This window comes from Ochotona curzoniae, unplaced genomic scaffold (assembly GCF_017591425.1).
Source record: "Ochotona curzoniae isolate NIBS_2020 unplaced genomic scaffold, NIBS_Ocur_1.0 scaffold_1037, whole genome shotgun sequence".
In the NCBI taxonomy this organism is placed as follows: Eukaryota; Metazoa; Chordata; class Mammalia; order Lagomorpha; family Ochotonidae; genus Ochotona; species Ochotona curzoniae.
In genome coordinates this window covers 4,120,457-4,138,671 of record NW_024467083.1, presented here as the reverse complement: position 1 = coordinate 4,138,671, position 18,215 = coordinate 4,120,457, and the positions used below count along the sequence as shown (strand labels likewise).

At 41.6% G+C, this 18,215-nt stretch overlaps 1 protein-coding gene across 1 annotated transcript in view; it reads left to right on the top strand.

Moving 5' to 3' along the window:
* The window catches only part of TGFBR3 (transforming growth factor beta receptor 3), a 199,871-nt gene that overhangs the window by 115,896 nt on the left and 65,760 nt on the right, over window positions 1–18,215 (top strand). Inside the window, exon 4 of the mRNA XM_040998995.1 lies at window positions 14,456–14,593. Within this exon, the coding sequence (XP_040854929.1) occupies window positions 14,456–14,593 (138 nt within the window). The remainder of the gene's footprint in view (window positions 1–14,455; window positions 14,594–18,215) is intronic.

Sequence of the window (18,215 nt, the reverse complement as noted above, 5' to 3'; positions counted from 1 at the left end):
GTATTCTGATATGGATGTGTAGGTAGCAAGCTAAAGGATATTAACTCAGGTACCACATGCACGCCCAGTATAATACAAGGCAGGAGATGCTGGATGCTGCAAGAGAAGGGTTAACAGGACATATGTCAGAAAAATCACCAAAATAAACAGAGCTTCCTCTGGGAGCACTGCTGCTGCCATATAAGAGCCTCCTAAAGATTACACTCTCTTCTGTGAGATGGGCAAAACAGATCCCCTGTTAAAATATGGAACTAAACATGTCAGTACGTACACCTGCCTCTTCCTAAAAAGAACTGGAAAGTCTAATTTGCAGAATTTTTACATAATTTGTAAAATTTCCAAGCCAAAGTAGACTGGTATGCTTGCATTATAAGAAGCTCTGGTATAAGGGGTAGCAAGTAGAGAATGGAGAACATTTTGCGAGAGAAGAAAGCATTGAAGAAAGCCTGGGGATACACCTGTGTAGAAACAAGTTGAGGATCTGTCTGTAGTTAGTTTTTTTCAGACTGTAAGACAAACGTATTTTGAGTTTTCTACATTTGCTATTTTATTCCTTAGCACAACTCAAAAATGTTCTTGTGATTCTGGTTTTCAGATGAAAACACAGGACTCAGTCAAGTAACTTACTCATAGTTGCACACAAAGGAACAAATGGAGCTGGGGTTGAACACAGGGAGTCTGGGAGCAGTGCCCATGTACTCATTCATTATATTATGTCGATATCCTTCAGTTATCTCCCTTTTAATCCAAGAACTATCAATCAAGTTTGTTAGGTTCTAGAGACCTTTTTACTTAAAGATGTATTTATTTGAAAATTAAGAGTTGTAGAGAAGGAGAGACACATACTCTCCGAGATCTTCTATCTACTAGTTTTCTCTGCAGATGGCTGCCATGGCCAGGCCTGGGTCAGGCCAAAGCCAGGAGTCACAAAATTCATCCAAGTCTCTCCCACAAGGGTGCCAGGAACCCAAACATTTGAGCCACCCTCTGCTGCTGTTCCCAGGCACATTAGCAGGCAGCTGTGTCAGAGCAGCTGGGACTTGAACTAGCACACATGTGTGATGCTTGCAATGAAGGTGGCTGTTTTACCTGCTTTGCCACAGTGCTAAGGCCCCAAAGACCTTAGAGTAGTTCAAGACTAGTGTAAGAAACTCCTGTCAGCTCCAAGGAAATACCCAGCTATTCATTATTTTAAGAGGGATAATATCCGTGTCACTTACTATCTGTGTTTTATTTCTTGGTGCTGACTGGAAATCTTACATGGTGATGGAACACTATTAGTGGACGTGGGAACAGCAACCACACAGTTATGCCACTTGCTAATTCTAGTTAGAAGGATTATTTGCTTCAGGAGGATGAAATTGATAGCTAGATTGTGAAGATAACTGATGTCATCAGGTGTCTGTCTTTGTTCTAAATAAGGGTATTTTGGAATATCGGCCTTCTGGAAAATGCAATTCTTTATCAGCATTTGATCATCCATCTGCTTATTCACTCCCTAAATGGCCACAGCAGACAAATCTGGGCAAGGCTGTAGCCAGGGACCTGGATCTCCATCCATGTCTGCCCAGTGGGTGGCATGATCCCAAGGACTTGGACCAGTGTCTTTTACCTTCCCAGATATGTTGGCGGGAAGTTGGATTGCAAATGGAGTAGATGGGACTCAAGTAAGCACTACAGTGTAGGATTCCAGTGCCCTAAGGGGTGATTTACATGCTGCACCACAAGGTTGGCACCCAAGGTGAGATTTTTATAGCAAAACTGATTCTGTTCCATTCTGTATGAAAACTTGAAGCACAGATTTGTGTGTGTGTGTAGTGTAAAATGCTTGTAATAATATTGTTGGGACATTTAAAGTGTCAGTTTAACTAGGCTAAGGGATAACCATATAGCTAGGAAATCATTATTTGCAGGTGTATTGTGAGCCTGTTTCTAGCGGAAATTAGCATTTGAATCCCTGGGCCAAGTAAGGAATGCCTGCCCTCTTCAAGCATGAGCACCATCCTCCTATTTGTGGGCCCAGATACAACAAAAGTCAGAGGAAAGGCAAATTCACTCTTTGAAGCTGGGACACCAACTGTTCTTGCCCTTAGTCATTGAAGTCCAAGTTCTCAAGCCTTTGGACTGGGGAACTTTCACCTGCCCTTCTGCAGCCATTGGTACTCAGCCTGAAAGTCACATCTTTGGCTTTACCTGGTTCTCCAGCTTGCAGACATGATATTATGGGACTCTTAACTTCCTTGAGCCAGTTCCCATAATCAACCCCTTCTTCTGTATGGAATCAAGCATTGTCATGTCCTGAAAAGCTTGCTGAGCCTGGAAATGGCAACGGAGACATCTGAGCTACTGAGCATCACATCTTAGCAATAGTGTATGCAGCAGAATGTTGTTTGCTAACACTTGTGATCATGTGACTGACAACATTGTAAGTCAGCAGATGGCTTGCCTGGGATAGGACTGAAATGTGAATGTTTACTGCTTTTGCACCACAATTGCCAGCATCAGAAGTCAGATACCATTTGTATGTATATAAGATTTACTTTTCAGAGGGAAGAGGGAACCCTAACTAGTGTGATCACTCTAGTCATTGTGAAGGGTGCATTTTGACAACATTTGTGCATTCACTTATTGTGCAGTTACCACTAATATCTTTCCAGAGCAGTTTCATCACCCGCAAGGCAACTCCATGCCAGTAAGAAGAAATTCCTCATTGCTTTCTATCCCAGTGTTGTTTCTGCCTTCCTTCATCTTCATGGATTTCCTAATTTTGGGCATTTCATGTCAGTGCAGTCACACAGCTTGTGAATTTTTATGTCTGACCTTTTTTCTTCACATCATGTTTTCAGGGTTCATCTGTGTTGTATTGTGTTTCAACACTTCATTTCTTTTTGCGATCAAATATTATAGGGATCATATCATGTTTGATTCATTCCAAATCGTATATTTATAGAAAGCTTTCTTGTCCAATGAGTCAGGTCTCTTTTTTATTTTCTGCCTGAACATCACAAATAGTGAAGAATTTCATTTACTTGTCGAAATTCTCATAGCTTGGTAATGCTTGCAGTCTTTGCCTGCCTATTTTATAATGTATCCTCATCCCCAATTTTGCTTTCCTCAGCTCAGACTGCTGCTTATTAGTGAGATTTTCAAAGCAAGTGCTGGAGGCAGACTACCTTTGGTTGTGCTGAACATAAGGCATAGAAGATTAGTGGCTGCTGACTTAGTAATTCAGTGACTTGTGACCTGATTGAATTGTAGAATACAGCTTCAGTGGTATAATCTTGTTATCTTCTAGAACGTTTTAGTCTTTGTTCAGAATAAGGAGATTCTGTAGCGATAAATTATGGGTGATTAGCTTGGCTTGTGCTCATTTGCATGAGCAACAAGTCTTGGCAGTACTTTCCAGCCCTTTTAGTACAGATGCTCCATCTTTCATTTCCCAACTCAAATATTTGAGTGCCTTCTGTGTTTAATAAGCTCAGTAGGATTTAGCTCAGTAGGATTTAGCTAATAAAGTATACTTTATGCCTAAAAGTGAAATTATGTGTTAAAGTAAAACTTTAAACATAGTATTTCCCGAATTTCATATCTAATAGTCAAATGTGGGGTGTATTCTGAGAAGGCATCATTACGCTACTTTCTCAGATTTTGTGAACATCGTAAAGTGTATTTACACAAATTTGGCAGCCACAGTAACATTAAGGGATACAACCTTTGGGGCTACAATCATATACTTGGGCCGTCAGTAACTGAAACATTATTATGTGGTACATGACTGTTTGTTGGAGAATGGCTGGTATATTCTCTTTTCTTTCTGCTGTCTAGAATATGAATTGGTTTACCAGACTTTAAATTTTCTGACCATGCATGTATATCATTTTTATAAGACTACAGTGTTTTTATTGCTGGGAAATGAAAGACTGGAGTTGTTTTAGTTCTACACCTTGGAAATCAAATGTTAGAATTTTCACTTCCTAGTTCCTGGCAATTCTGATTTACCTGCACATACAGGATCATTATTCAGACTTCCTAGACTTTCTTATTTCCTTGTAGTTATTAATAAATACTTACAGGATTTATAAGGCATAGAGTAACTGTAACAAATTCTGTTAGCAGGCATCCTATTCATTATTGTCCCTTTGCAACTACTTTTAAACTGCCTCAAGAAACTTCAACTCTGGAATACTGGCTCTAAGAAGACATTATCCCACTTGAAAGTCTTGCTGACGGCCACACGCCACAGGCACGTCTTGGCAGCTTTCCCTCTGCTTTCTGAGATCGTAAGTCTCACTCTGAAAGCTCATTGCTCGACTTCATGCAGACTGGTTCCGTGGAGCAACACAGATGAGTGTGCTGAGCTCTTGTGTGAACACTGCAAATTCCATCTGCTCTGCTGTGGGTTCGGTTGTACTGATGTTGTTGACTGCCAGGATTGAAAACACTGGCGATTCCCTGCCTTTAAAACACAGAGCAACATTTGGTCAAAGAAAAATAGTGCTTTTCCAGAAAAAGTGTTCCCCAAACACAACTGACAACATGTTCTGTCCTCTCTGATTTCTGGGTTGCTTCTTCTTTGGTGAGATAGGCCATGAAACATTGAAACTAGAGTTCCTCCAAGACCATTTGCTTAGCTTCATAACCTGGCTGGGTGAGAGCTGAATGACCAGTACTGTTGACTTTAGAACTTGTTTTTGTTTTTTGGGTTTTTCTTTTCTTTTTTTCTTTTTTTCCAGCTTTTAAAGGAAACCCGATTTCATAGACTTCCCGAATGTTTTCTCCCTTGACCAGAATTTCATTTCCTTAGAGAGCTGTTTAATCCACATTTCATCTGGGAGCTCAAAGGATGGTGGGTTTGTCTCACTGTGTAATTCCCTGGCTTGTAGGATTCCTGAGGAGGGGTTCTCCCTGCCCGTTGCTGGGGCCTTGTTCTCATGGCACTTGCAGCTTCGTGGGTTTATAATGCCACGCCGGATGTGTCAGAGACACATGAGTAAGATGTGAAACGTAACCAGCACCATGTTGCTTTCCATAGTGCATTGGCTTATGACAGCAGTGACATTGTTAAAACTTTTGTAGAGGAGGTGGAGGAGTGTCAAGACCATACCCACCCTTGCTTCTTTGGCTTACACTGTCAGCGTCACTGCTCATCGAACCCCCTGCATTGCCCTCTGCCTGTGCTCACTTAGAACTCCGCCCTCTACCTTTCTTCTTACCTTTCCTTCTCCAGTAACCAGATGGTTCCTGCCTGTCAGTGCTGCAGAACAGCTCTCCATTCTCCTCTGTACTTCAGCCAGGATTAAGAATGGGATGGGAGACCTGGTTCTCCTAACCCTGCTGCCATCTCGCCATACGACATTAGATGAATTATTTACCTCTGAGCACCAGTTCCTTCATCTTTAAAAAATACGTGTCATAAACTACCATCAGTGTGCTTCCTTCTGATGAAAAGCTGCTGGTCTTAACAGAGAGCCCCATAGACCTGCCTGTTGTGTTACCTCGGAAGGTAGCACTGCTGCTGGCACCACTATAAATACTACGGTAGCATTTAAAAAAAAAAAAGATTTATTTTTACTGGAAAGGCAGATATACAAACAGGAGGAGAGACAGAGAAGATCATCCATCTGCTGGTTCACTCCCCAAGTGGCCAAAATGGCTGGAGCTGTGCCAATTTGAAACCAGGAGCCAGGAGCTTCTTCTAGGCCTCCCACGCAGGTACAGGGTCCCAAGGCTTTGGGCCATCCTTGGCTGCTCTCCTAGGCCACAAACAGGGAGCTGGATGGGAAGTGGTGCTTCCAGGACACGAATCGGTGCCCACATGGGATGCTCATGCATGCAAGGCGTGGACACTAGGCTACTGCGCCAGGCCTAAGTGTATTATTCTTTAATGTCCATATTGTTAGCTGTGAACTTCTATCCAAGTTCTTCTTTTCTGCTAGAAAGGTGGTGCTGTACCTGTACTCAGAGTTTCTTATCAGTTCCAAGATAATCCTCTTGACGATTTGGCATTTTTGCTGTTAGAAACTAAATTAATTTAAGGTATTGCTTAAACAGGAATCTTGAGTGTAATTGGCTGTTGGAAATTTTTACTTCAGCCACCGTATCATATGAGAATTAGCTTCTTGCCATTTTGTGAAGCAGCTTCTAATGATCTCTGCAATGATTCTCTTTATTACACAGTTCTGTGGTTCAGTGCTATGGCGAGTAGTAGATTGGATGTTTTGTCGGTTTTTCTTTCACTCTGCCTTTCAAACAAATGAAAATAAAATGTTTTTAAATATGTGGGGAAACGGTTAAGATCCATAAAGGGAACTATAGTAAAGTTATTGGAATGAGTCTATTTATTAAGTGTGAAAAATTAAAATAGATAAAAGCACACTTTTTTTTTTCCATTTTATTCAATGTGCATAAGTTGAGTTCCTTCAGTTTGTTTGGGATTTGTTTCTGTTTTAACACTTCATTGAATGAAAACCATGAAAATTAGCTGTGCATTTAAGGTAGTAGAACATTGTTCAAAAATTATTTATTTATGTGAGAGACAGGATAAGAGAGAGGGAGAGAGACATGGAGCTTGTGCGTGGTAATTTACTCCTCAGATACCCATGGCAACCAGATCAGTCTAGCTGAAGCTGGCACCAGGAACTGAATCCACGTCTCCCAAGCAGGTGGCAGGGAACCAGTCACTTGGGCCTTCCCCGCTGCGTCCCAAAGTCTACATTGGCAGGAAGCACAGTCAGGAGCTGGAGCTGGGCATTGAACCCTGATACTCCAGTATGAGTACCTTCACCAGCATATTTAAATTTTTTTTAAAAAAATTGTTTTTCTGAAAGAGTTACAGCGAAAAGGAGACACCTACGCAGAAAGAGAGAGAGAGAGAATCTTCCATCTGTTGATTTTCTCCCCAGATGCTGTAACAGCAAAGCTGGAGATTTTCACCTACTATGCCATGGCACCAATGCAGCTGGCATCTTAGTTATTTGCTCAAATGCCTGCCCCTTTCAAAATTTTTCTCTTTGCTATATAATTTGGAGTATGGAAACACCCCAAAGGATTCCCCAACCTCCACCTCAAACATTTTACATTGTCTGTGTTTATTTGTGTAACTGTTAAACATGACAAAAATGTTTCCTTTTTTCATTTTCTTTTGTCTGTTGTGGTCCCGCACCTGGCAAGTGCTGCTCTGTCCTGCCCCATCCTTAGGGCAGAGAATGCCCTGGGAATGCTTACTCCCCAAAGCTGGGGCATGCCGTTGGAATCCTCCTCACTATACACTTGGTCCTAGCAACTCATATCTTTTTGTTTGGTAATTAGAATATGTCTACTCTTCTTGATTATGACAAGCTGAAGTTGACAGTAAAGCTAACAGTGAAGATTATCAATCACAGAAGTAAATGACAAGATGACTGTAACCATAACATGACTCACACTTCATGAACAACTCTTACTGATTGTATTATTCAGCAGAAAAGCTTCTTGACTGATTCTAGATGTCTGTGCTGGACCCAAGGGTGCTGCAATGAGTGTGACTCAGTTTTTGTGTTCACAGAATGTCAGGAGGAGTTCACAATGTGACCTGGAGGACAATGTCAGTGCCCAACACCATGGTGCCTTGTGTGGGGTGGTGCCATGAGCATTGCCTGTGGGGATGAGAGGAGCATTCCACTGTGAGCTGGGTGTAGGTGCCATCTGAACACGTGGCCAGAATTGTGAAAGAGTGAGGTGTGTTAGTGACACTCACAGGTTGGCATTCTTGTAGCCTGAACTGGAGGGTGATATCAGTATGCCTGGCGGTGTTCTAGGACTTGCCCTGAATAGTGAGCTGCTGAATGCCCCGACAGGCTTACTGTACCAGGATAAACCCACAGCCAGACTGAGCTGTGAACTCTTGAGAAGGGCGGGCCAGGGTCTCTGCAATCCCCTTGCCCTGCTCCCAGGATCCCTCTGGAAGGTCGAGACCTGGAGTTTCATAAATACTCTTAATGTTTATAAAAACTCTTGCTCCTCAACCCCCCCCCAACCCAAATTTAGTTCCCAGTATTTTTCCAGGGCATTCAAAATACAGAACAAAGAGGGTAGACTCATTTGTGCATGAAATTGCAGATTTTCATCTAGTTTTTTTTTTTTAAGTGTGTGTGTGTGTGTGTGTGTGTGTGTGTGTGTGTGTGTGTGTGTGTGTGTGGTTTTATTAAATTATTTTCAGAGGTTCCCAGGGATACCCTGAATCATGTCCTTGCTGGGGAGGGGAGGAGTCATTAGTTAGAGCAAAGTCGCTCCCAGCATATTTCAGTGGTTTTGTGCACTGGGAAAGAGCTGGATCCTGTTTGCCACAGTACTTGACAGCTTGGGTCCCAGAGCTTGTCTAGGCCAGCGGGTATGACAAGTTGCTTCCCAGAGTTGGGGTGGGAACCCGAGAGGGCAGAGCTGCTTGGAATTCAGTACCGACTCACTGATCTTCCTTCAGAGATTCAGGGACATATAAAAATGAGGAAACAAGGAAAATAATAATCTTCAAAATAATCTCTGATTCCACCCTTCCAAGAATATTTCAAGGGAATATTTTTATACCAATTCCCAAATGGTGAAAGACAAGCAATAGCAAATAAAACGCCAGCTGTGGGGAGTTCCACAGGCTGGAATACACTGAAAACATGGGTGCTACAACTGAGAAGAGATTCAGATACGACCTGCAGCTACCTGTACTTTGCAGATCCACCTGGAGTGAGGCCTGTCCTGAATTCAGTTGCCCAGATGTAAGTGAATTGAGTCCAGCCTGGAATTGGGGTGTGCCTCCCTGTCCAAATGTGCAAATCCAGATGTTGGGAGACCCTAGTTCAGGATGTCCTCAGTTCCTGTCAGCACGATGGCTGAGGGTTCCCCACCTCTGGAATAGATGGTGAATAGATAGTGAATAGAAGGTGAATACATGAAGATCAGTGTGTGATATTCTGGATCCCAGGATGCTTTTGGAGTTTTCCACTTACCTTTCCTAGTGTACAGCGACTGTAGAGCACTCTTCAGCATGGGTTTTGATAATAGTAGTCTCTTTTTGGTAGTGTTGTAGATGACTTCATGCTTCACGCATCCACGGGGACTGTCCTAAGAATCAGAAATGATGAAACAGAACCTCACTGACACTCAAACAAAATTGGATAACTATTAGACTTTCCTATCAGCCATTTCTCTCACTTGGCTTTTGCTTGTTTTAACAAACTCCAAGAATAGAGCATGCAGCTAATAAGGAGTCTTTTGAAATCTCTGCAGTAGAAATGTTTTATATCTGTACTGTGAGTTCTGGGAAATTCAAAAGGAATTTTCATACAGCCTTTTTTCCATGCAGAAGACGGAGTTGGGTTTTTTCCTTCCTGTTAGTACAAACCGATTCTGAACATGATTTTTGCAGTGTTGGAGATTGCTGCATATGTATGTTTTATAAAATCAGATGTGATCCTTGGACAATTAAGAGCTTCACCACACAAGACGCAGAACACGCTGTCTGTGTTTTCTGGTGATAATGTGAGCAAGGGCTTGCTTCCTAAATGGGAGATAGGAAGCTTGCCTTAACACCCAGATGCTTTTTGCTCCTTAGAACTGGCCTTGACTTTGGTTAAATTATATTTGGGTCCCTCAGAAAACATTTGCTCTTTATAAATTTATTTCTTCATAAAATGACATCTAGAGGGTAGGTGTCTGGCTTAGTGATTGAGACACCTGCATGCCACATGGCTCACATGATTGCATTCCCTTCCTGCCTCCCACGTGGGAGACCTAGCTGGAAGGCTTGGTTGCTGGCCTCCTCCCTAGCCAAGAGTTACTGCAGGCATCTAGGAAGTGAACCAGCAACTGAGAGTTCATTTGCTCTATCAGCTTCTTCTTCCCTCTGTTCGCCTCTTAAATAAATAAAATGGTTAAAAATAACGATTAGAACGTTTGTGCAATTACACAGATAACCTCAGAAGATTTAGTATAAATAGATGTTGGAGAGCAGATAGGCCCGTCAGCCTTCCTTCAGTGAGGGGACAGTGTCTGCATGGGGGTTGTGAGAGATGAGACTTGTATTTTCTCACACGCTCAGGAAGACTGAATGTTCAGTACAGCTTGAGACAAACATGATCAGAGCAGGAGCCCCTCACTGGACTTCGCAGACCAGTATGTGGTCAAAGTCTGGTTTTCAGGAGGTCACAAAAATCCCAGGAACTTCTTGTGAACGTTTTCTAGCTCCGGGTTGTCATCTGCTAAATTCTTGCCCTTTAAGACAGATATCTTAAGACTTGGCACATGACTTCTTGTTTCATTCAGTGAAGCCATATTGTTTCCATTTCTGCCATTAGAATTTTCTTGTTGTTTTACCATGAATCCCTTTGCCTGGGTTAATGAGTCCTTAACCTACAGATCATGGGTCTGGCAGTGGCCATGTATTTCCCTGAGATTCGCTGTACAAGTTTGTATAGCATGAGCTGTGTGTGTGTGTGTCTGTGCACATGCACAGAGGGAGTTTATGCTTGCATTGAGTTGTGAATGCTCCAGGACTCCTGAAGTGAACACAAAAGCCGCCTAGTTAGAAAGAACCGTTGTCCCTTCTTTTGGAATGCATCCTCCCTTACCAGGTGAAGCTTCCTGGCTTTGTCATCACTCTCATGTTTAGCTCCTCCATACTTAATGAATCCCATACACTAAGCTAAGACTTGAATTTGGGGTATGTAAGTTTGGCTTTGGATTGAGGGTCAGCCCTTTGTGGTCTGCCTCAGCTCTCATCGTTACACCATGGTCAAGGGATAAGGTCTCCATGAAGCACTGCAGTGGGACATTCTGCTTCTATCTGTGGTCTATCCTGAGCTCTCTTAGATCCTGGAGAACTAACCAACTTTCTTTCTTGCTGGCCTGCTTGTTTTCTGGCTTGCTTGCTTGGTTGCCTGATTTTTGATTTTGGAAGAAATGAAGCAGCCTAGCTTTGAGATGTTCCGGGTATGTTCTTCACACACTCCTGAAGCTGAGGGCATTCATTCCTGTGCTGATGGGTTTTGGTTGTTCTCCATCTTCCCTCAAGAAGAATCTTGAATCTTAAATCTTTGCCTCTGCTGTCTCTCTCTACTCTCTTTAAAAGTTTATTTATTTTTACTGTAAAGGTATATCAGATTCACAGAGAGAAGGAGAGACAGAGGAAAAGCTCTTCCATCCTCTAGTTCACTTTCCAAATGGCTACAAGGGTCAGAGCTGAGCCAATCCAAAGCCAGGAGCCAGGAGCTTCTACACGGGTGCAGGGTCTCAAGGCTTTGGCTATCTTCCATTGCCTTTTCAGGCCATAAGCAGTGAGCTGGATGGAAAGTGGACCAGCCAGGACATGAACTAGCCCCTGTATGGGATCCTGGTATTTGGAAGGTGATGATTTAGCCATTGAAACGTTGTACCTGTCCCTCGTCTGCTCTGTTTATGTAGCCTGCTTATTTTTGGTGGCCATCAGTCTATATTTTTAGATGCTGGAAGCTCCAGGGTATACAGCAATGTAGAATCCTTGTAAACAAGGAGGACGTTATCTTGCTGTATGTGTATTTGGTAGCACAGGTCATTGAGTACTTTGACTTAACATTGTGCTTAGGCCAAACATAAAAATAATTCTGGTTTTGCACTGGCTTGTGACATTTTGAGGATTGCTTGTGTTCTTGTATTTTTCTGTAAGTTAGATAATTAAATCCCTTAAACTTGTTAGTTCTTCACCCAGTATTAAATTTTATATAGCATGTAAATTTATTAATGCATGGTGATAAGTTTATCAGTATGTTTTGTTGCCTACGGTATATTAAGCACATTATAGACAAAGAGTATTAAGTGTAAGGTGCATCTTTGCCTATAGTCTAGTTTGGAACTTAAGACATTTGCACGCAGTAAGTAGTAATTAAGATGCTATCATATAGCTTGATGCAAATCTCTTGTAGAATAATGTACTTTCATGCATTGAAAAGCAGACTTACCATATTGTGGTGCCAGATACTAAAAGCCTACCATGTGCCAAAGTGTGGACTCAAACAGATAAAGTTTAGAATCTTATCTAGTAAAGACAGGACAAGGCACTATATTAATGACATTGAGCACTAGTGGTTTGTGCAAAAGGAAGGTAGAGAACCATCATTAGAGCAAAACATAGGAAGCACTTTCCAAGATATAGGAATTGGGAAAGACTTCTTTAAAAAGTCACCAAACGCATAGGCAGTCAAAGCCAAATTAAGCAAATGAGACTACATCAAACTAAAAAGCTTTTTGATAGCAAAGGAAATGATCAACAACGTGAAGAAGCAACCAACAGAATGGGAGAAAGTCTTTGTACGACTGATATGGGACTAACATCCAGGATTTACAAAGAGCTTCAGAAGCTCAACAACTACAAAACAAATAACCTTGTGAACAATTGGGCAAAGGAAATGAACAGACAGTTTTCAAAAGAACAAATTCAAATGGCTAATAGACATATGAAAAAATGCTCAAGCTCCCTAGCTCTTAGGGGAATACAAATGAAAACAGCATTGAGATTCCACCTAATTCCAGTGAGGTTGGCCTACATTCAGAACTCTACTAACAACACCTGCTGGCATGGATGTAGGAAGAACAGCGACCTCCTTCACTGTAGGTGGGAGTGTAGGCTAGTACAATCATTGTGGAAGTTAGCATGAAAATTGATCTGTATGACCCAGCTCTCCCACTTCTGGAAATACATCGAAAAGAAATGAAATCTGCACGAAAAGGGGATCTGTATTTCTGTTTTTACAGCAGTACAATCTACAATAGCAAATACATGGAAACAACCTAGATGCCCGTCAAAAAAGTAGTGTATAAAGAAGCTAATACATCTACTCCATGAAGCCGTTAAAAAGAATGATATCCTACCATTTGCAAACAAATAGTCCCAACTAGAGATCATTATGCTCAGTGAAATAAGTCAATCCTAAAAGGACAAATATCATATGTTCTCTCTGATATAAGGCAACCTTCATGCAAAATGTTAATATCAATAGCCTTTTCAATACTGTTTTTGCTACATTTCGTGGGTTTTGATAATATTTTTGTTTTTATTTTCATTTCTTCAGAAATTTTTTTCTTATTCTTCACTGACTCATAGGTCATATAGTAGTGTCATTTGCTTCAAGAAGGTTTTTTATATTTTTTCATTTCTTCAGTGACACATTGGTTATTCAGTAGTATGTTTAACTTCATGCTGTAAATTTCGTATTTTTCTTCCTATTGTTAATTTTGTTTTAGGGCTTTTCATTTAAGGGATGTATAGTAGCTGTGTAATAGTGACTATCATATCCAAATGTGAATATACAATGCAGTATGCATCTCTACTTCCAAACTAAAGGTGGACTCCCAGTGAAACTGTTAAATATATCTTAACAATAGGATGCTGAACTCTGTACCATTGTCCATACCTACAGTGTCAGGATATGCTCTTCAGCAGAATGACAGACTTAGGATTGTTTATGAAGGACTATGCTACTGTTACAATATAGGAAGAATCCATTGGAAGGAGGGGACTTGGGGAAAGGGAAATCCCAGAGCCTATGCAACTGTATCATTTAAAAAAAAGGAAGGTAGAGAAACCTTGTTATCAGAGTTGGCCAACAGTGACTGGGAAAAGTAGCCTGCAGTGCTCTGTCCCTGACCTGATATGCAGTCAGCTCACAGTTCTAGACCGTATACTGCTGTGAGGATTGTGGCTGAGATGTGCTGTAATTCCTGCTGTCCGTTCAGTCTGATGTTCCCAGCCGACATTTGTTGTGTTCTCCCTACCTCCCCCCACACACTCACTTCCCGTAACCTTGTCACATTCTGATGATCTTTGATGAGTTCCCTCTACTGAAACATGTGAGTTTCAGTCTTGGCTCAGCTTCCTAGTGTGCTGTAGGGAGTTTTTCTTTACCCACCTGTTCGCTCTGTTAAGTTTGATCTGTTCAGCTCATGTGCTCCAAGAGGATCTTGTGTCCAGAGTTTCTAGCATTGCTCATTGCTGCTTTTAAAGGCTGTTGCGTCTTCCTCCTCTCTCCATTCTCCCTTCCCACCTCCGTTCTTCAGTGAACCAGGTGTTCTATCATTGGGAGCTGAGTCTTCCTTGAATATATACATGACGATCTATAAAATAGCCATTTTATAGTAAAATGTCACTAAATATTGGCACTATCATCTAATTCTCCCTAACATATGGAGGGATTTTAAGATGACTGTAGAAAATGTAAATAATACATTTTTTTTATTTTGATGCAAAAAAATTTGAGATCCAAGTGTAGTTTTTTCCAAATGTTTATTTTCCATGAACTTTTTAAAGACCCCTTAAATTTGACTCATGTAATCTGAACTAGCTAATAGCTTGATTCTCTTAACAGCAGACTGTAAAATGGAATTCCAGATGTTCCAAACAGTTTTCACGGAAAGCCCTTACCAAGATTTCTCTTTTCTTTCTGTGGCTTCCTAGGTTACTCTGCACTTGAATCCCATCTCCTCAGTCCACATCCACCACAAGCCTGTTGTGTTCCTGCTGAATTCCCCGCAGCCCCTGGTGTGGCATTTGAAGACAGAGCGACTTGCTACTGGGGTTGCCAGACTTTTCTTGGTAAGTGTTTAATGCCTTCCCAGGCTGGTCCATACAAAAGGATGGAAAGACCTCAACACTTGGCAAGGCCCTTTTATGTGGCTGATTATCATTGAAATAATCTGAGACTGAAATGTGTTGAATTCAGAGCAGGTGCTTGGTAGTATTTGGAAGCATAGTTGAGCAATCATGCAGAGCAGATGCAGGCCAGTGTGGAAAGCAGATGCTGGCCACCTGCATTTGCTGTGAGAGAGCCCAGTAACGCAAGGACTTATAGCCATGCCCCAATGTGGCCTGAGCCTTGGGTTCGTCTCTGTGACACCATCACCTTGCTTCCAGGCTTGTGGCATCAGGAACACTGTAAATATTGTAGATAGCCACCCAGTGTGTGGTCTCTGACCACAAAGTAAATATGTGCAAAGCCCTTTCTAGTTGTATATAACACAAGCCTCATTTCTGATGTGAGGATCTGTTTGTTGAGAGAGTGACACAGTGAACTCCAAAGTGAAATCATTTCTATTTTATTTAAAAAAAAAAAAAGAAAAGAAAAACTGGAGCCCAGCTCTTGTGGAAAGATCCAAATATTACCTACTATTTGTAAATCATGTCCCTTTGACTTTGCCAAAACATTCAAGTTTGCTAGTTGTGGGGAAATAGATGGGTTGTTTGGATGGAATTTTTGCAGTATGATATCATGTCTGATGATGAGCAACCCTTCAGCAGGGTAATGATAACTCACATTGTCTTGGAGACAGCTTCATGCTAGGGGCCCCACTCCAGAGCCTGAATAAGTGGGGTCCTTGGTTAAGTAAATAAACTTTGCCTATTAGTCACTCTACATCCAGAATCATGATTTTGCATCTACTGTGTTTTGCAGGGTACTTTTAAAAACTCAATAAATTCAGTAATAACTCATAGTTGATACAGTTAATAAATGAGTTAAGGGGCTGGCATTGTAGCACACCAAATAAAGATGCCATTTGTGACATTGGCATCTCATTAGGGCACGGGTTCAAGTCCTGCCTGCTCCACTTCTGACTCAGCTTGCTGAGTCTGAGAATGCAGCAGAGATGGCCCAGTTATTTGGGTCCTTAGCACCCATGTGGGAGACCTAGAGGAAGCTCTTGGCTTCAACCTGCTTTAGCCCCTGATGCTGCAGCTTTTTGCCTGTAAATGGAGGATATGTGTGTGTCCCTGTTTCTGTAATTTTGCCCTTCAAATGAATGAATAAACAAACAAATAAATATTTTTAAGAGAGTAAAAAGGAAAAGGGTAGTCAGTTAATAAAATATTGAAAAATGGTGATGATAGAAAATCATTCATTTGTAGTCACCTAGTAAAAGTTGATTAGACAGGAATGATCAGCCTGTAGAAAGTGAAGGGAAGTTGAGGAACGGCATAGGTCACTATTCTCAAATATCTTCCACAAACTACCTACTAAGAAAGAACAGTAACAACATGTAATGGTGGTACTTAATACCTTGTCTCAAGTGATCAAAATTTATTTATGAGGCAGAGAGACACAGTGTGTGTGCGAATGAGAAAGGACATAGCACTGCTTACATAAGCTTCTAGCCAGAGGTGTGTGTGATCTGAAGCAACCACGAGGAAACATTGGACAAAATCAAATTGAATGGGACTCTTGTGGTACAGCCAGTAACAACATCACTATCCCATATAAGATCACTGTTCAAGTCCCAGCTATTCCACCTCCAACTCAGTGACTACTGGTGTTCCGGGGAGGGTACTAGTGCATGACCCAGGTGCTTGGGTCCCTGTCACCCATGGAAAAGGCCAGGACAGGGTTCCTAGCTTCTTTCTTTGGCTACTCCCAGCCCTGGCTATTGCAGCCATTTGCAGATTGAACCAGCAGATGGAATTAATTTCCCTCTCTCTCTTCCTTGCTTCCTTCCTTCCTTCCTTCCTTCCTCCCTCCTTCCTGTCTGTTCCTTCACATAAATAAATAAATTTTAGAGAAAATCAATAGTCACATGTATAAGTCTGACACTGTACAAAAAGCAGAGTGTTATTCTATAAAATAGAATATTTGACCTATAAGTCTTTAAAAAAGTGTCTGTCATGTTTTAGAGATAAGATAAATAAGAATATATATTTAAAAGGCTGGTCTACCTTCCAGATTAAAGAGACTAGAAAAAAACATGCAGTTCTGAACTGTGTCTTATTGTGTAAGGGATGGGAGGGAGGCATTTGCTGTGAACGACATTATAAAGATAATGGATGAAATTAGAAGTGAATATATAAAACACCGTAACATTTATAAAGTTCTTAGAATTGGTATTTGTATAGTAGTTGTATAAGAGAATAACATTCTTAAAAAATATACATAATATTCTTACATGTTATGGAATGAAGAGATAAGGCAAGGAAATGGTGTGGAATACAGGAAATAGTAAAGCTAAGTGTCCATGTGTTAAAGACTGATGAATCTGTAAATTTGAATTCATCTCAAAGTGAAGCATATAAAAACTCAACAGATAAGTTTGGTGTTACTAGCAGCTGGAATTGCAGCCTTTTTCTGAGAACTGAAACTCCTGCTACCTCTACATTACCAAGGCCAAAGGCAGGGGTGGGTAGTTTGGAGCAGGGGATTCTGCCATCATATGGGGAGGGCCACAATCCATATTGCAGTGTTGGTTGGAGTCTTAGTTCCTCTGCTTCTGGCTTTCTCTAGTACATACTACAAGGCAGTAGATGATGACTGAAGCACTGGGACCCCTCCTACCCACGTGAGAAGCCTAGCTTGAATTTCAGGCTCCTGGCTTGAGCCTGGCCCAGCCCTGGCTACTGCAGGGATTTGGGAAATGAACCAGTGGATGGAAAATCTCCTGTCCCTCTTCCCTTCCCTCCCACTTTCCCCCTTCTGCCACCCCAGCACCTTTCAAGTAGATAGAAAAGAAATAACCATTTAAAAAGGCCTAGAATCAGTCATTATTTAGTTGTTGTTAGTAGTGCTTTAAATTCTCAATAATTCCTGGAATACTAAATGCTCTCATATTTTACCTCATTTACTTCTGTTGATAGCCCTATAATCCTATGTGGTGGTGCATTATACCCTCATTTTTTTCTCTTTTATTTGCTTATTTATTTATTTAAGATTTGCTTTTTTAAAAGATTTATTTATTTTTATTGGAAAGGCAGATGTACAGAAAGGAGGAGAGACAGAGAGGAAGATCTTCCATCCAATGGTTCACTCCCCAAGTGGCCACAACGGCAGGAGCTGAGCCAATCTGAAGGCAGCAGCCCAGTTCCTCTTCTGGGTCTCCCACCCGTGTGCAGGGTCCCAAGGCCTTAGACCATCCTCGACTACTTTCCCAGGCCACAAACATGGAGCTGGATGGGAAGCGGGGCTGGGGCTGCTGGGATTAGAATTGGCGCCCATATGGGATCTCGGCGTGTTCGAGGTGAGGACTTTAACCACTATGCTATCACACTGGGCTCAAGATTTACTTTTGATTTATGTGAAAGTTACAGAGAGAAAGGCAGAGGGGGTTTGGCAGGAGGTGCTTCATTCCCCAATTGACCAAAATGACCTTGGCTGAGCTGTTCTGAAGCTGGGAGTTAGAAGCTTCCTATGTGAATGCAGGTGCCCAAACACTCAAGGCAATCCTTTGCTGCTTTCCTA